The sequence below is a fragment of the Colletotrichum tamarilloi genome, assembly GCF_030869305.1.
Source record: "Colletotrichum tamarilloi strain Tom-12 chromosome Unknown Scaffold_72.1, whole genome shotgun sequence".
Classification (NCBI taxonomy): domain Eukaryota; kingdom Fungi; phylum Ascomycota; class Sordariomycetes; order Glomerellales; family Glomerellaceae; genus Colletotrichum; species Colletotrichum tamarilloi.
In genome coordinates, this window is record NW_026849455.1 from 57,498 (window position 1) to 78,419 (window position 20,922).

The 20,922-nt window shown below is 52.7% G+C and overlaps 9 protein-coding genes across 9 annotated transcripts; 5 read left to right on the forward strand and 4 right to left on the reverse strand.

The window, feature by feature from the left end:
- Positions 1-219: 219 nt before the first annotated feature.
- Positions 220-1,647, forward strand: CTAM01_12156 (uncharacterized protein; the record flags this gene model as incomplete). Its single annotated transcript, XM_060528163.1, has 4 exons — positions 220-273; positions 357-804; positions 859-1,044; positions 1,214-1,647. 4 exons carry the CDS (start codon positions 220-222, stop codon positions 1,645-1,647), a joined length of 1,122 nt encoding a protein of 373 aa, XP_060377182.1.
- A 367-nt stretch (positions 1,648-2,014) lies between these two features.
- CTAM01_12157 (short chain dehydrogenase) lies at positions 2,015-4,724 on the reverse strand (the record flags this gene model as incomplete). The annotated part of the gene is made up of 4 exons (XM_060528164.1): positions 2,015-2,300; positions 3,659-3,853; positions 3,912-4,449; positions 4,613-4,724. The coding sequence occupies 4 exons, from the start codon at positions 4,722-4,724 to the stop codon at positions 2,015-2,017; spliced, it is 1,131 nt and encodes a 376-aa protein (XP_060377183.1).
- Positions 4,725-5,633: 909 nt separating this feature from the next.
- On the reverse strand, positions 5,634-5,870 carry CTAM01_12158 (uncharacterized protein; the record flags this gene model as incomplete). The annotated part of the gene is made up of 1 exon (XM_060528165.1): positions 5,634-5,870. The coding sequence occupies one exon, from the start codon at positions 5,868-5,870 to the stop codon at positions 5,634-5,636; it is 237 nt and encodes a 78-aa protein (XP_060377184.1).
- A 2,893-nt stretch (positions 5,871-8,763) lies between these two features.
- CTAM01_12159 (uncharacterized protein) lies at positions 8,764-9,796 on the forward strand (the record flags this gene model as incomplete). Its single annotated transcript, XM_060528166.1, has 2 exons — positions 8,764-9,442; positions 9,501-9,796. The coding sequence occupies 2 exons, from the start codon at positions 8,764-8,766 to the stop codon at positions 9,794-9,796; spliced, it is 975 nt and encodes a 324-aa protein (XP_060377185.1).
- A 1,478-nt stretch (positions 9,797-11,274) lies between these two features.
- CTAM01_12160 (uncharacterized protein) lies at positions 11,275-11,769 on the forward strand (the record flags this gene model as incomplete). Its single annotated transcript, XM_060528167.1, has 1 exon — positions 11,275-11,769. One exon carries the CDS (start codon positions 11,275-11,277, stop codon positions 11,767-11,769), a length of 495 nt encoding a protein of 164 aa, XP_060377186.1.
- Positions 11,770-13,328: 1,559 nt separating this feature from the next.
- CTAM01_12161 (uncharacterized protein) lies at positions 13,329-13,574 on the forward strand (the record flags this gene model as incomplete). The annotated part of the gene is made up of 1 exon (XM_060528168.1): positions 13,329-13,574. One exon carries the CDS (start codon positions 13,329-13,331, stop codon positions 13,572-13,574), a length of 246 nt encoding a protein of 81 aa, XP_060377187.1.
- A 1,498-nt stretch (positions 13,575-15,072) lies between these two features.
- On the reverse strand, positions 15,073-16,001 carry CTAM01_12162 (uncharacterized protein; the record flags this gene model as incomplete). The annotated part of the gene is made up of 2 exons (XM_060528169.1): positions 15,073-15,837; positions 15,915-16,001. The coding sequence occupies 2 exons, from the start codon at positions 15,999-16,001 to the stop codon at positions 15,073-15,075; spliced, it is 852 nt and encodes a 283-aa protein (XP_060377188.1).
- A 1,254-nt stretch (positions 16,002-17,255) lies between these two features.
- On the forward strand, positions 17,256-18,209 carry CTAM01_12163 (uncharacterized protein; the record flags this gene model as incomplete). Its single annotated transcript, XM_060528170.1, has 1 exon — positions 17,256-18,209. One exon carries the CDS (start codon positions 17,256-17,258, stop codon positions 18,207-18,209), a length of 954 nt encoding a protein of 317 aa, XP_060377189.1.
- A 302-nt stretch (positions 18,210-18,511) lies between these two features.
- CTAM01_12164 (catalase) lies at positions 18,512-20,793 on the reverse strand (the record flags this gene model as incomplete). Its single annotated transcript, XM_060528171.1, has 2 exons — positions 18,512-20,512; positions 20,566-20,793. 2 exons carry the CDS (start codon positions 20,791-20,793, stop codon positions 18,512-18,514), a joined length of 2,229 nt encoding a protein of 742 aa, XP_060377190.1.
- Between the last annotated feature and the right edge of the window lie 129 nt (positions 20,794-20,922).

Genomic DNA, 20,922 nt, shown 5'->3' on the forward strand with positions numbered 1-20,922 from the left:
GGTCCTAGGAGTAGATCTTGGTAAGCAACTCCGCATGCACTCTAGAGAGCCTGCGCAATAGCTTGCGGACGGGCATCCTGGCCTACTTAACTTCCTACCATGGTCCAAATCTGGGTCAGACTTCCTGAGACAGACCTCCGCTTCGGACTCACGATGGGCTTTAAAAGAATCTCGGTGGTCTAAACGACCTGCTCAGATCTCCATCTGCTCGCTGTGGTCATGGCGTGGGCCAACAGCGATCTCTCGGTGCTTGTCCATGCAACCACATGGGTGGTAAGTCAAATTTGCTAAACTGAGGGTCCGAGGTAGCTTGCTTTGAGTTGAACACCTATTCTGACAAACTTCTCGATCTTTAGATGCTCTTCCTATCGACTGTCTTCCTCGCCCTCCGAGTCTACAGTCGGCTTCGAAATACCGGAATTGGGCTCCAAACAGACGACTGGGTGCTCGTTGCAGGATGGTTCTTCTTGCTTCTAGCGTCAGCAAACGTGTCCTGGTTGATGGCTGTGTTTCTTATTCGAGGAAACCTGCTGAAGATCACTATTGCCCGAACGCACCATAACCTTCAATCTGTCGCTCTAGGGCTGACGAAGACATCGTTTGGAATCACACTGTTGCGGTTGATGCCCGGGGGTTGGGAAGCAAAGCTCATATGGGGCGTTATCATTACGATGAACCTGCAATTTGCGATACATATCATCGCAACATGGCAGGCTATCTGCGGTGCACCAGACCTAGGACATATCGGAGGGGATAGGTGCTGGCGATTAGACCAGTCGGTAGCTTTCACTGTCTTCAGTGCATGTGAGTTATCACCATTTCTGGCAGTGGTATCCGTTTCTGATCTGTCTACTGCAGTATACTCGGCGATTTGCGACATTGCTCTTGCTCTTTTACCATGGAAGATGATCTTCAACCTACAAATGAAACAGTCAGAGAGAATAAGTGTGGCCGTGGCTTTAAGTATGGGGATCCTAGCAGGTGTTACAGGGGCTATGAAAGCTGTCCAGGGCTACATGCTGATCAACGTGAGATCTCCTGATTGTAAGTGGTTCATTTGTTTTTGTATTCTGCCTTTGCTGGCTGCTCGGGCGATTCTCGATATCGATTACACGGTATTAATACACAGTATCAATGAATACTCTCACTGTCTCGATAGACTATTCATATCGTTTTGAAAACTAGCATGCGCTAACGTCGATTACTTTGCCAGATCTACACAACCAAGCAGTCTACTGGGTATGGTCTATGGCAGAACCGAACGTCACTATTATCTCAGCATCCATACCAGTTCTCCGTGGTTTCGTCCGCCAGGTCCGGAAACGAACAGAGTCCTCGCCGGGAGCCGGAGCATACGTCAAGACAGGGGATACAAGCGGAAGATTTTATAATCGGAGTACTGTGACGGCGACAAGAGCAGAGCCGAGAGATCAGGATGCTTCGAGTGACAGCAGCATACTGGTTTCGGGCCAGCAAGGAAGCAATACTAGTGGAAGAGGCGGTATCACATGGACTACTGAGGTGAGCGTTGAATACACACCTCGACCTCAAACCGGACATCACAATGGATCCATAGAGACAGACATTTCAAAGAGCGTAGGCGAGTTCGAGATGAAGCCTATAGATCGCCGGAAAGGCAGCACATAGCCTTGATGTGTAATTCTGTTTTATTATCCTTGAGTGTATGTCACAAAGGTTGCCGCATCAAAACAGGATAGTACATCTTGTATGCTGAAGCCGACCAGACCTAATAAGGTACCCAGACCCTTCTGAAATGGTTCAAGCTTTCAATTATTTCTGAATGTGTCTATTTGTGACAAAACCGAGACGAATTACTGAATCACTCGAGCGGGTCGTATGGGCTCTGAACTTTTTGATTATGCATTATCTGAGCGCTGTTCTAAGCTTTGACTTGGCCGTCGACCAGAGTTCTTGAATTGCTGGCAGTAGTGGAATTCGTTTGCGATGAGTCGGTGTTGTATCGCAGGCTATCCATCGATCTAGGCTGGTCGATCTAAGGAGGGCAAGGGACAACGATGGTCTTCCAGGCCGGGATGGAGTCGGGGTTGGGGATGCCGTTCATGGCGGCGATGATGTTGGCGGTGGAACCGAAGTCGGCAGCGATCTCGTTGAGGGTGTCGCCCTCGACAATCCAGTACCAGCCGCGGCCGGGGTGGGATCTGTCGCGTCTGCAATCGCGCTTGGGCTTGTCGGCAGCCATGGCGACGGCCGAGAGGGCAACGTCGAGAATAGAGGCGGCGTGCATTTTGAAAATGGGTTTACAGGCTGGTAAAGACTGGCTAGTTGTTGTAAAGAGCGTATAGGTTGAGTGTGGTGGAATAGTAATCGCAAAATCAAGCCGCCTTTGGAGGTATTAAGTATTCAAAGACCGGGAGAATCGGGTTTCATACAGAATGGTTACCCGGTGTCATGACTATCGGTAATATCCTCCTTGCTCTCGCCTCATAAGCGCATGACTTGTGCAGCGCCTCGGTTTCCCAAGAACAGGCAGTTCTTGCCCTGTACGAGTCAAGCTCACGACGATCGCATTCTTTTTAGACCACCACACGAACCATCTTATCAAACTCTATCTGCGAACTGTTGGTCAAACTGCCAGCAACACGGACACTTTTTACCAGCTTCAAGGTTACGGCTAGCAGTCCTCATCTAGGATATAGTACTCTAGGACTCACGCGTCAGGGGAATGGAGACGGTAGAACCACAACCATGGAACTCTAAGAAAGAAGTTAACGGGCTTGTCCGTGTCGATCATTCACCGCAGCTACCGGTTCTCCCGGGGAACTCAAAGAGTTTCGGGTAGTGCCTATGCTCTTCACCTTTTTGTCAATCGCGCAAACTCAATGTGGGCATCTAGGTATAGAGAAATTGCGAAAATTGGTCAACCTCGCCTGTTGCGAATCCGACTTAGTATCCGTACTCTACTTTAAGATCTAATGTCCAACTGTCGCTTCTCAAAACATAACATACCGTTGGGGAACGAGCACTTGCATTGCCTGGATACTCGATCCGGGAAACGGGGCAGCGGACTATCTTCATGGTTTTCGAGAATGCAAGTCTAGTTTCTATCAAGCAGCAACAGTTCGAACATCTCCAGGCATTTATTTTCTTAGTCACGCAAGGCAATCTGTTATAGAACAATTATCCGCCGGTAATTTCAGACAGAAAAACGAGTACAGAGCTCGGATAGAGGATGCCGAACATTCGTACGGAGTACAGGAGGTTCAGAAGGATGAGCGGCGCGAACCTTGCAATTTGTTGTCGTGGTGGGGCGGTTGCGAAAGTAAGCTACGACGATTGCCGCAGTAAACACTTGAGGTTTAAAGTCTCAAGCCTATCCAAATTTTCGTCTATCAGTATGGCCAAATATTGCAAAGCAAATTCAGCTCATAGGAGAAAACAAGTGTCAAAAGTCAAAGGCGCCCACTAGAGATAACTAGGCCAGTAAGTCTTTACTATACTAAGATAGAAAGGTGCACAGAGGGCAGTCACGACACTGGTAGTCTGTTTGTTATGGGGCATATGTCTTTATTCGTTATATCCCATGTCATAAATCTAAAATGTACATGATCCAATCTAGTATCCCCGTCCGATGCCCATTACTCCGATTACTACATTAGGTATGGTATAGGTAGTTTACATGCAGGCGGCACCGTCGATGCCGAGAACCTTTCCGTTGATCCACTCGCCGTCCTGGGAAGCCAGGAAGCAGACGACACGGGCAATATCGATCGGGAGACCGACACGGTGCATGGGAGACCAGCCGGCGGCGTACTCATCGACACCTTCGTCGTCGAGCTCAGTGCCACCGGGGATGTACTCGCGGCAGACATCACTGAATGGTAGGTTAGCTTCTTGATCTGTGAGGCAACTAAGTTGAAGTTTGCACTTACCGGTACATGTCGGTCTTGATACCACCGGGGGCAACAGCGTTGACGGTGATCTTCTTGTCACCGAAGTCGATAGCCATGCAGCGGACGAAGGTCTCAATGGTTCCCTTGGAACCAGAGTAGACGGCGTGCTTGGGGACACCCTTGGCCTGGCCAGTGATGGAACCCATGAGGATGACACGGCCGCCGACCTCGAGGTTCTTGTAGGCCTCGCGGGCAACGAAGAACTGGCCACGGGTGTTGATGGAGAAGACGCGGTCGAACTCCTCGGGGGTGACATCCTTGACGTGGCCGAAGGAGACGACACCAGAGTTGGAGCAGACAATGTGGAGCTTGCCGAAGATCTTCTTGGCCTCGGCGAACATGGAGACGATCTGGTCAACGTCGGAAACGTTGGCCTTGATGGAAGCGGCGTCGGAGCCGGACTTCTTGATGGCCTGGACGACCTCCTCGGCGGTCTCGGCGCTGTTGGCGTAGTTGACGATGACCTTGGCACCGCGACGTCCGAGCTCAAGGGCCATCTCACGACCAATACCACGGCCTAGATAGTGTTTGTGTTAGTTGAGTTTCGAGATCAGACGAACAGACCACCCTAATAATGCACCCCAGGAAGCTTGCTGGTTGTCGGTTGCAGCTCTCCCGAGGGCGAGCTTCTCATGAGGAGAGACAGGAAGGGAAGCATTGGATAATGGGATGTCACATACCGGCACCGGTCACGAGAGCGACCTTGCCCTCGAGGGAAGCAGAGGCCAAACCCAGGGGGCCGGGAATGGCATCGTACTTGGAACCGGTAGACTGAGAAGTAACGCCAGGCATTTTGAATAGTGTTAATGTGGTGTTGACTAGAGAGAGGTGGTGATGGTGTGTTGGTCAAGAGGGTTGGATCGTCGAGATACCGAGGAGTTGATCGACTGGTTAAGTGAGTGATTGAGTTCTGCTGGATTGTTTCGAAAAGGAGATGTATCGAGGCTGGCATTCCAGGTTCTTAAATATGACATTTCAATCTCAACAAACGTCTCCTTTACAACTCCATTGTTTCTATTTACTCGCTTTCCCCTCCTAGACAACCGGCTCACCTGAGGCGGTTCGTGGCGCGCCCGGACGCCCGTGGAGAGACCGCCGGACATGGACGTGCGCCTCCGGACGTCCGTGAAACGAGACGGTTCAAAGGTCTTGGGAGCGCGGGTGCTGCTGCTAGTTAGTTTCCCAACGCTGCACATCGCTTCCCGCACCAAAAAGCGAGAGCCGAACAGAGTTAACGTAACGCCACAAGGCCCCAGAGAGTGTCCATCCCTATTCTTTTTTTGGGCTGATCTTTGCCCTTCATTGTACGTCCCTGAACTAGCGCTTGGTTGACCGGTCCCTTGGCGCGCCTGGGTTCTACCACACCATGGTTAAACCCACACGACCGAAGCGCTATCACGGCCGTTGCTCTCCACCCCTTATTGCTACCTCAGTTCTAGTTGCCCAGGAATATTAGATAGAACATTGAAGTCGTTGAGACCGCCCGGACCGAGCCCCGGCCGTGAGCCAAGGCGGCATGTCCCACCGCCACGGATCCCTTTGCTCGCACCTATGTACGCATGGGTACATACCCGCAGAGGCATCATTGGTTTCCCTATGAGCCTGGTCAAAGTTGCTGGCCCTCGCCATTGTCTTCGGCGCGAATTCCTCTGGTGGCCCGTGGCTGGCTGGCCGTGAGGATCATCCTACAGGACTTGCCCACTACGTACGTGTACTCGCTCTATTCTCGCTATTCGGACGACATCCAGCTCGCCGATGCGCACTGATTCCCATGTGCCCCGCAGGGCTTTCGGATGCGATGGTGTTGGAGACAATAGGATTCGGTGGTCTTCCCCCGGGCATGGGGGCCGCACTCTCCACATCCCGGCCACGGATCATCACCGTCGTCACCAGAAGGAAGTGCTGCCACCTTGGTTGAGAGGGTTGCCAGTCAACCATAGGTTATGGCGCCGCCACGAGTCTCGAAGACCGTCTGAGAGGATTCTCAACGCCGTCCGAGAGGATCAATGCTGCACCTCCATACTCGGGATCGCTTACGTTGACGATGTGTTGCGACGATTTTTTGAAGTTTTCTTGAACCGGGCTATTGTGCAAACCCGCTCGCCGTCGCTGTTTTACAATCAACGGCGATGTTTGCTCGGCGTTCTCGTGAGTTTGTAGACCCACGAGGTTTTACTCCTTCACACTTTGTACGTGTCATGATGTTTCCATCGTCTGATGTCAAGCCTCTTCAAAATAGAACCTCTCACTTGGCGAATTCGCAGATTGTGTTTGCGGGTGCAAAGGTTCCGGAGAGCTGGTACCCACAAGCTCCGGGGGGGCTCATCACTTGAGACACGGCAATCGGTACCGATTCTCACCACTGTGACGGGCTCAATGGAGGGGTCAGACTGAATCGGCAATCACCGTGAGACAACCTGCAAGAGTCGCGGCTGGAAAGGCTCTACCGGCTCAAGTTGCTCAAGCCCGGATCCGGAGTAGGGCCCTCCCCAACGAAGCCAGAGTTATGCCTCGGAATCGGTCGAGTGTTGGGTGATGCGGTCTCGGAGGCCCGACGAACTTAAGCCACGCCGGGCCAGTCAGTGAACTATGTGTGATAGTGTGACTGCGAAGCCGTGAGGCCCCCTCCATTGATCATGGCCCGGCCCGGAAGTCTCGAACTAATGGCTGCGTTACCTCCGCGCTGGGTCTTCGAGAATACGGCATCCGCCGGGAGATCCTCGCCAGGCCGCCCTCCTCCTCCCTCATCCGAGAAATTGCCTTTTCTGGTAATTTCATCGGGCTTGACCCCCGGTACTTTTCGCATGGCTCGTAACATCACGACGATCTTCGGGCTGATTACACAATATGGCAACAGTTTCCGCGTGGTGTTCAGTAGTTTCGTTTCGCGGGGTTGATTACCACTCCCCACTGATCCAAGATGTTTCCAGCCTTCTAGACGATCAGGAACCAACCAGGGCTATTCCTAATACACTGATGGCAAGCGAATAATCCGTCTGACAGTATGATGGCGATCGAAGGGGTTGCGAGACACATTGAAGAGCATTCGTTGCCCCCCTCTACAAGAAACGTTCTGCGATCATCTTTCCCATCGAAGTATACCTGGTGGCAAAAGCCAGCTCGAAAAGCGAGAGAGTTTAGAGAATCTGACACCGCCCAGCGAGCCGTGCAGTCACGATCACGTTCATGGTGTAGCCGACACAGGCAGCGCAGCACCGAGGCTCCGGACCGTGGCGGTCAGCAAGACTCCTTCATGAGCCCACCTTCCACCCTGCTTCCTTCCCGACCCTCCTTCTTCTCGGATATCGCCATCTCACTTATGGGGCAGTACAGCCTTTTCCAATGAGTGAGAAATTAGACTCTACGGAGAAGCGCGGACACGAGTTGGCAACGGGCTTGTTGGGCAAAGTATGCGGTTACGTGTCCGAACCCATCTCATTCCCGATCAAATGGCCGGGTTGCGATGCGACTCTGCCCCCAAAAATCCGGTGCTGTAGTTACGGGTTCGTCTCGTTCATTGACTTTAAGTCTCGCTTCTTTGCCTCATAACGTCAATCGCAACACCTCAGTGCACTCAAACTTTTCGATGGGGTTTCCTTATCTATCGCAGGCTGTCAACAGTGAGCCGATGCAGTACTACAGACAGTAGTGAATCCGAATCCGCATTCTCGGGAACTGGTGTCTTGGTGGAATCCTGTCATCCTGTCAGCAATAGCCCACCCGATCGGGGTTGCTACCATGACAAACCTACGTCGCTCACTTTCGTATTTTTAGCTTTGGAGAATTGCTTTGAGAAGCCGACATGGGCTTATCTCACTCTCATTCTCAGCTGAGCTACCAAGAACTCCGCAGGTGATCCTTCAGGAAATAGTGCAAAGCCTCAGCCTCCCAACCACCACCAACACCAACACCACCAAGTTCCAACAAGACATGCACCAACCGACGCTGCATCTAATTTCCTAACCAACAGGACTACCTTGCCGCAGATGCACTCATCAAGAGTTTCATCTTGCCACCAACGGCCCTCCCGTTTGATCATTGTTTGCACAATTGCTCTCTTGTGCGTCCCTGACCTGTCTCATGAGATCATGCGGCACACAAGTAGCACGCACCAACAGCAAGATTATCGTGGCCCCTAGGCCCTCCAAGTCTCGATTTTATTGCCTCCGAGGTCGTACACGCCCAAAGAAGGTTGTATGCAAAAGATTCCAAAGAATCACACAGCATATGCAGATCAATTCCAATACGTAGGAGACTGGCACAGCCTGCTTGAAAACACCGCAACCATCAACCTTCAGGTGATAGAGAAGAGGCTGTCGCCCAGCTCCAGATGCCAAGAGAAGCCAGGCTTCCTGGCTTTGTGCCCCCAAAGGAGGCTGTGGAGACCCGCAAGGGCGAAATTTGGCTGTATCCTCCCATCGCCCTCTCACACTCCCCTTGCAAAAATAAGACAAATATTTGTCTACCTGCAGAAGAAAGACGAGGTTTCCAAGGCTGCTTGCAGGTACTTCGGCAGAAAAGCCCCGTCTTAGTCCGACATGTCGAATGATGATGCCTGGTCGAGTCGGCGATCAGCATGATGCAGGCTTAGAGCCGTTGGTCACGCCTTTTGGCAGCGGGCCTTCCCTCAAATTTTACGCTTATGAGCTTATATACATCTTATACCTATGTCTTAAGTAGCATTACCATGTGCTCCTGTCAAATCTCCTCAAAATCACCTGCTGTTGTTTCTCATATACCATACAAGCTTGGCCTCAAGCCGTGAACATCGAAAGTGAACCAAGCTTCCAAACTTGGGCATATACAGCTTCACGTCCACCAACCTTCTACAATGGCGGTAGCCAGCTTAGGCCTAAGCTGTCCCAAAGGCGGCGACTTTTACATCTGTGAAGGGAGCAAGGTCGAATTCCTGGGCTGCTGCGCGACAAACCCCTGCGCCGACGGCAGCGGAAAGTGTCCAACAAAGGACCGAAGGATATCGGCCTTCAACCCAGACCGCTACGCCAACATACCAGCCCAGGGCTGCGACGATGCCAGACCACCGAGCGAGATCTTCTGGACGTGCACAAACGACATCTCCTTCATCGGATGCTGCGCGACGAACCCGTGTCAGGAACCCGATGGATTATGCCCGCAGACGAATCTTATATCGGCGACGCTGAGTTCGAATGCCAGCTCGAGGGCAGTGTTCCTACCGGATGAGTCCGTGACACCCACGCCGTCGGCATCGGCATCGTCTACAGCAACGCCGGCTCCGAGTGGGTCGCCCTCTGGAGGTGGTGGTGGAGGTCTGGGAACGGGGGCCATTGTCGGCATCGCGATTGGTGCTGCGGTGGCTCTTGGTATCATTGTTGCGATCATCTGGAGGTGCGGATGGCACGCCAGAAAGCGCAACGAAAGACGTGAGCCGCCGGCGTGGGAGCCGTCCGCCGCCCAGAGCCCTCACCCGAGCCAACATCCTGAGATGGGATATGCACCACACAGCCCTAACCCGTATGATCCAGCCCATGGTAAGTCTTCGCCACATCCACCAATTCAGATTCAGATCGAGACTGACATGTTCCATAGCGTCGTACGCGACGACAGCCGTCCCCGAGTCTTACGCCTCTTCGTCACCTCCACCGCACTCACCATATTACTCCATGAAGCATCCCAGCTCGCCCATGAGCATGGACCCGCGCCACATGTCGACCTACTCGGACGGCAATGTGAGCTCTCTCAGCAGCCATCCTACAGACCCGCGGCATCTCCCATCTTACTCTGCCCTTAGGAGCGATTTGCACCCTGTCAGTGAGCTAGATAGCACGGAGCGGGAGGTGCCGAGGGCAGAGCTGGGAGATGGGACTCCGACGGTGACAAAGTGAACAGGGAGCGATTGTTTCCAGAGTCAATGACGAATCATGTGTATCAAATGAGATGTTTCTATTCTAAGCGGGGCGTTTGAGGTGTAGCATGATGATTGAAGGAAGACATCACGATGACCTTCATCTTGGATGTATCTTGTGATGCATCTTGCATTCCGAGTAGTAAAGACTTAGCTAATTCTTGTTAATTGGAGTAGAGTGTTCATTTTCCGAACCTCAGTTGTACACCCTCCGCTTATCGAACTAAGACATGCCCTAGTAGTTGATTCCATCGATATCAAACATGTCAACAATATTCACGTTGTATCGCGCGTTGGAGCTCAGTTGTAATTAACAGCATTGTGTAATGGCCTGTGCCAGCCTTCACCGAAAAAGTCCATTTCTCCAATTGGGGTAAATCGTTCGTCATGTGAACAAGGTTCATCTAGTTGCACTCAAATGATTTTCAGCACTTTTGCCTTTCACCACTCTGCATCACAGTACCAACCCTTTCGCCTTTCGCTTCTTCAAAGATATCGCTGGGTCCTCGGTGTCTGGGGAGCACAGGCGGGTCTGAAGCCACTATAAGCTGTCAGTTTGGAAAAGCAGTCATCAAACAAGACCCGCCTTGCTAGCTCAATCGGTAGAGCGTGAGACTCTTAATCTCAAGGTTGCGGGTTCGACCCCCGCGTGAGGCTCAAATCCTCACCGCGATTGACCAAGTCATTCTTCGGGTTCTTATTCTTTTGTCTTTTTTGGGTATCTGCAGATTTGCTACGTCCACCCGCACGTTGTTTTCGGCCTCGACGGTTTTGTTGAGCACTGAGTCAGTCCATTCAAGTCAAGGGGAGACTTCATAAAGTGAGTTTGTTTGTTTACTTGAAGGTGCAACTTGCGGGTGATTTGCACACTGCCCTGAGGTGCAGAACGAGGACAATGCGACGGGAATCACAGATGAAATATCTACTTAGTCCAGAGATCTTAGACTGAAACCATGATGTCCATTGTTTGCATTTTGCGAAAGCCATGGATGGTCCAGTGATTGAGACCACATGTATCCGCCTCAAGACGCACGTCGGCAGGGCTTCCGACAATCTTGCAGTTAGAACAATGAAAGAGCAAGAGGGAATGGTCAGATTGGGGCTCGACACATACCATCAAACGTCGACGATGATAATTAGATTGTGGTGACAGAAAGACCATCCCTCTTTAGAAACTAGATGTATAAACTGTCGAAGAAGCGGTACCACTAGACTTGTCTAGGAACGATATCGACAAAAGCGCCATAACAAGTCAGGAGCAACTGACAAAGCAAGATTGTTGTGACGAATAGGAGACTCTAAGCGGATGGGAGTTAGAGAAACATTTGCTGGAACACTCCAGGTCTATATCTAGAGTTCTCACCCAAGTAAGCCTCAGCCCAGCATCTCACAGCGAGCCTTACGGGTAACTTTTCTATACCAACATACTCTTAAAGACGGGCTCAATTCTCCGTCAATATGACTACAAGTTTCCGACACTTCCTCGGGAAGTACAAGAGCAAGTTTCGTTACTATGTTGCAAACTCGGTCAACTTTCGCCAGATTACACAATTGATACTGGTCTTGTTCTCGCTTGCCGCCATTGTCGGCCCCATCATACTACTTGTGTTCGAGTATAAGAAAAGCCCCTCGAGTCCCCTGATCATACTCGGGTTTTTATCAGCTGCTATTGCGACCTTTTTCAGTTCCTGTGTGGCTCTGTGGTGGTGGCGTTTCACTCATCCTCCCAGGGACGACAACCAACAAGTCATACCCTGGTCCAGAAGCGGTTCAGAGTCGAGCTCGGTCGGTCCAACTCAGGCCCAACTTGCTGCAGGACCGTCCGACACACAGGGTATGGACTTTCCATTGAATCCTATTACGGAGCAGGCTTCTTCTTCTGTCACTGCCGAAGTCAATGTAGACGGGGTCAACCACGAAGGAAATAATGCGACGACGCCTTCGAAGAGTTGAGTATGCCGGCACTCGTCTTGGAAGGAATATTGGGGTCGAGAGCAAACTGGGATCCGCGGCTGCTCAAGTAGGATTTGGAGAGATGTTTCGAGCAGATGGCAGTAAATGCTTCAAGTGATATGTGGTCACCTCTGCCATGGATGCATTTGTTGAGTACTCAGGATTTGGTAGGTTGAAGACTAGCTCATACGAGTCACAAGACTTCTAGCACACTGATAGTACACTGAGATATCTCGTTGGACGCCTGCACTGTGAAAATGCTTCTTGCGTCGTATGAGATATGGCCCAGTCTCACTATAAACTTAGTGAGATGAGTCAAACGCTTAGACGGTGATTCGTCTATCAAAATGATACATAAGTTTCCCGCATCAACGTTGGCTTCGATGGACATGCATTGTAGCTCTCAAGAATAAGGTACGACACAGTCGACCCAGTGTTCGTCGTCTTCCAGGCACCCAGAGCAGTTGCGACGTTGTCCCTAACTCTTTGAGAGTAGCAGTCGACTGAAGGGAGACCGATACAAGATTTAACTACATCATTTACTGTAAGTGCGCGTGGGAACATGCCTGAAGTCACCAAATAACGCGGTGAACGCCTCCAGTCGTTGCCAAGACAAGCTAAACACAGATATCAACACCGGAACAAGTTGATGTGAATGCAGTGAATGCTGTGCCTTCTAGTTTGTAACCCAGAGATGGTGAGACATTAACTTCAGTGTGATTCTGGTGCTTTCTCGTAGCTATAGCTGAATGTTGCAGCTTGCATGTAATCCCACTTCAGGGAGGATCAAATAGTGGCATCGCAAACTCAAAAGTGAGGGAAATATCACATCAAGGACCTAGTTCAAATCTTGCTAAATATACCGGCAGTCTACCTCTCCATTGAACACACACACGACTCGTGGGCGTTGGGCAGAAAAATCATCTCCATCACCAGCACGGATGGTGCACCTCAGCTCAGGTCTGCGTTATCGGCCATAGGAGGTTACATTCACATCAACGTGTGCCACTCCGGCACCGCGATTCGCAAGCATGCCATCTGAATGACGACAGATTGGGGAAAGATGAGAGTTGCCAAGCGGGAACTCAATCGCCGGGCTTCATCCGTATGGTTGTCCACACTTTAGCCTTCTCTCGAAATGAGATGATGGGAACGGGCAGTGCAGCGAACAAACATTGGACGTTGCAATATTGCAGTCCAACCCAGGATGGATTTATTGGTATGTGTTGGCTGATATGCCGTGACATAGCGTCAGAGGATCGCGTCTCTTGCCAACATCAGATCATCCCAAGGCAACGTGGATAGGGGCAGTTAGCTTCAACTAATGATAATCAAGCATAATAACTGCCCGGTACCAAAGTTTCTTCTCCCTCTTACCATCTCGTCACGTCGCGGGGTTGCATCGCATAACAGAGGACGCATCACACGCACCCAACTTGAGAAGAGGATGAGATGCGCCCTGGATGCCGCATTGCCGACGGCCGGGTCAGACGCACGCGGACGAAAACGGCATTCATCCAGATCCATCTTTCCCCCCCTCAAAATGGTAGGGATGAAACATGCCAAATTTCCTGTGCCTTGATTTCTGCATCTGCCAACAATGGGCAAGCGTGACAAGGTCAAGAAAAGGCCGTTCCGCTAGGCGGATAGAGCCTAGAGAGGGCCTAGACTCCCGTCGTAAATCTGGGTTTGGCCCAATTGCCGTGGGCAGACGGGACCACGAACCACGCGATCAAAGTTCGGGGAAAGGCCGCTATGGGGACGACGGATGGGTCACCCTGGAGTCTGCGTATACTGAGCTATAATCTGCTTGATCAGTGGGCCAGTTTGTCTATGAGTAAGGTGCCATATCCGCAGTTACTTCGTTCATCGGGGGTCTGACGGATCAAGTCAAGAGAGCCGGACCGTTCACCTTCATCCGCTGCTGTCTCCGTTGATCAAGCAAAGAAGCACGGCGAGGAAGAGTTTGTTGGCAAAGTTGGCACGTTGACAGTTGGTTCCTGCAGTGGCTCGAATGCTAAAGAGATTTTAGGTAAACTGGAGCGAGTGGGCTCTCTGATGTACGGCTAAAGGTAAATCGACATGCTGTTCAGGGGCACGAGGGGCACTGTTGGCCCAGCCACACACACCATCTTCCAGGAGAAGAAAAGATGAGCAATGACACACACATTGATGCTAGCGTCAACCGTTGGAAGTTAGAACAGCTCAAAGTTAAGCAGCAGCTCGAAGCGACTTTGTTAGCGAGATTTCCATAAAAGCCGTTGGCGACCAAGGCACTAGCCACACCACTAGTACTAGTGAGTTTGATGAGTCGATCCAAAGAGGCTTTGATATTGCTCCTACCAATGCGTTGCGGTTGCAGTCGACGGCACATTGAATCGTCTAGGCCATCAACGGGTGCGACGCTGCGGTACCGGACTCTGCAGTCCGTTTCTGACAGTGACACTTTCCACATTTTGCCTTGCCGGCAAACACGGCGGAGAAGAGTCGCAACCAAAGTGGCCAACAGAGTCGCATTCAACTTCATAACTTTCATAAGCAACTTCACAAAAGAGGTGGGCCATGGTCTCATTGCGCGCCGTGCGTCTCTCCGCCAGGTTCATCAAAAAAAAGAGAATGGCAAATGGGGGCCGAGATCTCCCGTCCGGCCCTTTCCAACAAGGCCCAGCCCGAAAACTCTGAGCGTTACAGTCTGCGGAGGATTTGTTCCTCGATGGTTGCTCGGGCATAACGGAAAGCGGCTGTTTCTGCTATTACTGGATTTAATAGCACAATGTTCATATCATCCAAACGTAACGACGTCACAACGTCATTCCCCTTTATCGCCGGCGACTACACAATACACCTTCGGTACCGCCTGGTTTACCGTCTGATTTGTAGGGCTCGCAGCTTTGACCGCGTTCCATTCTACATGGCGTCAAGAGAAAGACTCGAGAGTCGGAGAGAATACTAACGTCTTCAACTCTTGTCCTCTTCAGCTCCCAAAATGTCACCCCGGCCGATATCACGCCTCTTATATCCCACCCTGTCCCACGAGCCCCCGTCCCAGAAGCGGCTCCCCGGAGCGGTCCCAATCGAACGATCCAGGCGTCGGAGGTCTGACTGCTTCCAGACTGGCACGCCTCACCATCTCGGACGGCAAATCAACGTCCACAATCGCATTGGTTCACCATCATGTCATAGGCAGTCATTTGGAAATATCGAAATCTCGATTGACAGCAATCGGTAACTCGCATGTCCCTAACTCTCATTTCCATTATGCCCAATGCCTCGCAAATCCCGCGTCGCTACATTTGGGGCACTCTAAAGACTACTCTCATCATCGTTGCTAATCGTCGCGGTGCCCCCTCCCTCCGCCTCAGCCACAATCTTGGTCCTCACGACCTTGCCCGTGGTATCCAGGTAGATGTTGCTAAACGCCTCGAGGCCGGGATACGGCGCATACACGTACTGCAGCTCAAACTCCTTGACCTGCCCGTCAATCGAAATGGTCTTGTTGTGCCCGCTAAACGTCATGTCGCGGCTGTAGAACCCAACCACCTTGCGCCCGCTCTCGTTGCCGCTGTTGTCGAGGTAGACGTCAAACAGGCTCCCGTTCTGCGCCAGCACGCGGTTCGTGTGCGTGCGGCCCGAGAAGTCGTTGACCGAGTAGAGGATATTGTGCTCCAGCCGGAACGTGAGGTCGCGCTTCGCTACTGCGGACGCGGCGGCGCTGCTCTCGACGGGATCCGTGACGACGTCGACGGTCTTGTTGACGATGTCGCTGACGGTGTCGCCCAGTGTTGCGATGATGGGGTTCAGGTCGATGCTGGTGAGCACATCGTCCACCATCTTGACCACGTTCTCCAGCCGCGCCTCGAGCTCGACCTTGGCCGAGACGTTGTAGATGCCCAGCTTGACGCGGTCGATGCTGGCGTCCACGCCGGCCTGGAAGTGCAGCAGGTTTAGGACCTTGGCGTCGAGGTTCACTTTGGCGGTGATGTTTTGCACCTCAATGCTGATCTCGCCCACTGATACGGACGCGTTGAGGTACACGTCCGGGATCGGGTTGAGCGTGTCGATACCGGTCTTTGTGTTGGCTTTGTGTTGGCTGTCTCGTAGACGGCTGATTCGTTATCGCCGCGGCGGTTGAGCTCGTAGCCTACATAGCCGTCACCCTTTGGCTCATCTTGAGCGAGGGTCAGGGTCGAGAGGGTGAGGAGGGTGAGAGCCCTGGTGATGAAGAAGATCATGGTGAAAAGAGAGTGTAAGAGGCTTTCTTGTCTTGGTTTGCAAAGGAGTGACTGTAGTAGCGCTGCAGGCCAATTTGGAGATGGAAAGACGAAGGGAGTGAAGGGGCCGCGGACGAGAGCAAAGGGCTGCAAATCCAACGATGCCGGGGAAGCAAACGATACAAGTATTGTCTAGTATCTAATGAGGAGAAGGGAAGTGGAGGAGGGGGGAGGGGATCCAGCGAGTGCCAGATCCGATGACGAGCCAGGCTTCGGGATTGTCACTGCATCAAGAGCAGACATTAACTCAATAACCCCTCCCCTTTCAATACCAGATCCTGGGAGACAGCTGGCAAGGTGAGTTTCTTTCTCCTATCCACATTCAACAGGCCCAGGTCATGTTCTCAAAAGTCTCCTCCGCACGCGGCGCCCCCGTCGCCCAGCGAATCTCCCGACTGGTCTGCCATCTCCCCCCGTCAAGTGACGCAGTGCTGTCACTTTTATTTCGCGCACGATGCAACATCGCCAACGCTTATGGGCTCAAGGCATGATAGAATGGGGTATGAGCCGAGAGGTCAAATCACCAAATGGCCAAATGGGACAAGAGGGCAATCTCCCAGACGTTCCCATCGATCCATGGTCCATCTGAACCCGGGGGAGCCACACAGACATGGAATATTCCAAGGTTTTTCTGAACATGCCCGTCCACATGCAGCCCTTCGGCCCGGTGGCTTGCAGCTTGTCACCTTGTCTCACAAATCAGCACTTCTCTTTCCCCCCCTATAAGCATCGAGATGTTCGACTGCCGGGCAATGGAACTCCATGGGACAAAAGGAGGTGTGGGCACCGCCTCTTCGGGACCGCTGCCCATATCCGCCCTAGATATGGAGACCAACGGCCCCATTACACCAGGGCGGATGCTCCATCCCATGTGTGTGTTAGTGACATGGATGATGGGCCTCAACCCATGACACTCTACCTACGTACCTACCTACATGTAGTCATGTAGACTCCGCGTTGAGCAGGGATGGAAGGGGAGGGGGAGGTCTGATGCTGGGACAGGACGACGTAAATTGTCAACCTCCATCTCCTCCTCCCACGATGCCGCCATATATCCCCCCAGCAAGCCCTCCCATCGCGGCCTCGTCCCCTCCCACAGCTCACCAGCGTTCCCAGTCTCGCTCACCTGGTGCTCCTCGTCCACTCCTTTGACACAAACCAATCCAACCCAACACACTCCTTTGCAAAAGCCCATCACCTTTATAATCATCCAAAATGAGGACCTCCATCATCTCCCTCCTGCTGGCGCTCTTCGTCGCCCTTGTCGCAGCACAAACTCCTACCGCGACAGACACCACAGAAGCAACCACCTCCGTCGCAGCAGAACAACCCTCCGGAACGCCAGAGGCTTCAGGAACACCAACGACCCCAACGTCCACCGCCGCAAACTCCGGAGGCAATACCGGCGGCGGCAGCGGCGGCGGCAGCGGCACGACCACCGCCGCAGGAAGCAGCACCACAACCCCGCCAGCAGACGTCTACCTCAAAGTCCCCGAGCTCTCCGTCGGCCGCATCGAGCTCGACGTCGACAATCTCTCCGCCGAAGTGAACCTCGCCGCCGAGGTCGCCAAGCTCGTCACCATCAACGCGGGCGTACAAGTCGGCATCGAAAAGGTAAACATCACCATCGTCGACGTCGAAGCCGAGCTCGAGCTCGTCATCCGCCTCGGCAACCTCGTCGACATTGTCAACCGCACGCTCGCCTCGCTGGATCTGAACCCTCTGCTCATCAACCTACTCGACACCGTCGGCGATGTCGTCGACGACGTCATTGGTGCTGTGGACGGTCTTCTGGGTTCCATCGTCAACGGCGACTCCAAGATTAACTTCTTGATTGACAACCTGGGAAATATTGTGCAAGAGGTCACCAACGCGGGTGCCTCCGCCCTGAGCTCCATCATCGGCAACTACCAGCAGAACATGACCTTTACGGGCTCCCAGCAGGATCTCGGTAACGGGCTGACGCAAAAGACGTACTCGTACGAGCCGCTTAGTTCGTTGGTGAATATCGTCTTCAATACGCTTGGTCAGGTTGTGAGGGCGACTGTGGTTAAAGGTGGCGCGTCGGGAAGCGGGAGCTCGTCGGCGAGTGGAACAACGGTCGCGGCGACTACGGCTGCTGCTACGACTACGGCTCCGGTGACGACAACGGCTGCTGCTAGCACCTAAGCTGGTTGGCGTTGTGGTAGAAGTACTGAGTAGAAAGGAATATACGTTAATACAGCCTGTTACCTAAGAACATTGGTGAAGTTATACTGAGCCTTGTTTGATGTATATGACGATGACGTTGGCCTCCACAATAACACATCTTTCATCAAAGCAATATAGCCCTCTCGACTACTCCGACTCGTAGACTCAAGTCAGATCACGAAACTACAGGGGCTTGCAAGATAAAAGTCATCATCAGTTGTTCATTATATGACAATCATTATATATAGCGCCATTTCCCGTTCGTATCGTCAGTTATCGGATCAGTACGCCAGCTGAGTGCTGAGCCCATCGAGCTCACGCGCCCACACGCGGTGTTGAGCAATGGTGTAAAAGAATTGCTCCAAGAACCCCTTGCTATTCTTGACGATTTTGACAGTCTCCCTCAGGCTCTCAGGTTGGACCGACTTCATCGTGACAACGCCGTAGCTTTCTGCAACATTACTGTCACTAGACAAGGAAACCTCGGGAAGCGAGATGGCAGTCTGGATGAAGTCAACGGCCTCGCCAGTGGCAGCGATGGCCTTTAAGTGACCAAAGGCCTCGCGAACCCAGTGGACAGCCCTGCCGTTCTTGGAAAGAGTCTTGATGGAATCTGCACCACCGGGCACGAAGATGGCATCGACCATGGTCGATCGGAAGCCTTCAAGGTGGTGATGAGGAACGACACCGTTTCCAGCCGTCTTGGATGTGCCGGCAGGGAAGATCTCGGAGCGACGGGTGCCAATGATCATCGGCGTAGCCTGAGCTGCCGCGGCAGCACCCTTGATGGCACCAAACGCGACAGGATCGAAGCCGTCGGCGATGATTATTGCGATGCGGCGCGACTTGATGGTGGGTGTCTCGGGCTCAAATTCCAGCTGGCTGAGACCCTTGGCCTTCTTGCCGTGGTTGGGTGTGCTCGCCTTCTCAGGCGATGTCGCGCCGACCATCTCGGCAACAGCCTGAGCCAAACCCAGGTCGATGTCAGCAAGACGCTGGGCCATGCGTTCGTACACAATGGGGTCCTCGCAGTGGTCTAGCTCAAACGCGAATGCGTTGACGGCGTGCGTCTTTTCGATTGGCGACAGACTGTTGAAGAAGAGCTGGGCTTGGCTAAAGTGGTCCTTGAACTTGGCGCTCTTGCTGCGCTGCTTCATGCCCTCCACCTTTTGGGCAAAGTCAACGTAGGCGCCGGAAACCTTGGAGTGGTTTGCCGGAGGAACGGCCTCATGACGGTTAGGCCAATAGTTGACGTTGCCCTTTGTAATGGTTTGACGGTGTGCGCCGTCACGGTTTAAGTTCATGACTGGACATACCGGCTTATTGATGGGCAGTTCCTGCCAGTTGATGCCGAGGCGGGTGATTTGGGTATCAAAGTAAGAAAAGTTGCGGCCCTGGAGGAGAGGGTCGTCTGAGAATCCGATGCCGGGGACAACATGGCTGGTGCAGAACGCAACCTGCTCGGTCTGGGTAAAGTACTCGTCGGGATTCCTGTTCAGCTCCAGCTCGCCGATGTAGCGAATGGGGATCTGCTCCTCGGGCCAGACCTTCGTGGCGTCGAGAATGTCAAAGTCAAAGTCGTGCTCTTTGGACTCGGGTAGAACCTGGATACCGAACTTCCACTTAGGGAAAGCGCCATTCTCGATGGCCTCGGCGAGATCCTTGCGGTGGAAATCGGGATCTTGACCGGCCAGCTTTAGTGCCTCATCCCATACGAGTGAGTGGACGCCAAGCTCGGGGGTGAAGTGGAACTTGACAAAGTGCCGTTCGCCATTGTCGTTGGTGAGCGTGTAAGTGTTGACACCAAAGCCTTGCATCATTCTGTATGAGCGAGGAATGGTACGGTCAGACATGGCCCAGCAAAACATGTGTGTGGCCTCGGTGTGAAGGTACTGGAAATCCCAGAAGTTGTCGTGGGCAGACTGAGCCTGGGGGAACTCGAGTTGAGGCTCGGGCTTGCCGGCGTGGATGACGTCGGGGAATTTCATAGCGTCCTGGATGAAGAAGACTGGAATGTTGTTTCCAACCATGTCCCAGTTACCCTCCTCGGTGTAGAACTTCACAGCAAAGCCGCGGACATCGCGGACAGTGTCGGCACTGCCTCTGCTACCGAGGACAGTGGAGAAGCGGATGAAGACGGGGGTCTCGCGGGATGTATCGGTCAAGACGCCGGCATTTGACACGTCTGCGGCGCTTTCAAATAGTCTAAAGGTTCCAAAAGCACCAGCTCCTCTGGCGTGGACTACTCGCTCGGGAATCCTCTCGTGGTCGAAGCGGTGGATCTGTGCGGGTGTTAATGACAGATTGCGGTTACAAGCAGGAGGTCAAAACGAACCTTTTCTCTCGCAATAGCATCCTCCAAGAGCATGGGTCCGGTCTTATCATTGTTGGAGACCCTCAGCCAGTCATCCGTGTTCTCAATCTTTGTGCCAAAGTCGGTGGTCATGGGAGCCTTGGGGTTGACCTCGACCATGTTCTCAGCGAGCTGAGCGTTCTTCTTGTTTCCTTGGCCCATGATTACGTTGCCAGCTTTCTTGAGGGTATCGGGTACGATGCTGGACATGGTTCAAGGAGAGAAGAAAGACGGCATGTGTATCCGTTGAGAGAGAGGCGGCAAAGAGATCAGAATTTAGGAGGGCGAGCAAACCCCAGAACGAAACCCGCCCTATATAAAGCAAGCCTCACCAATGGA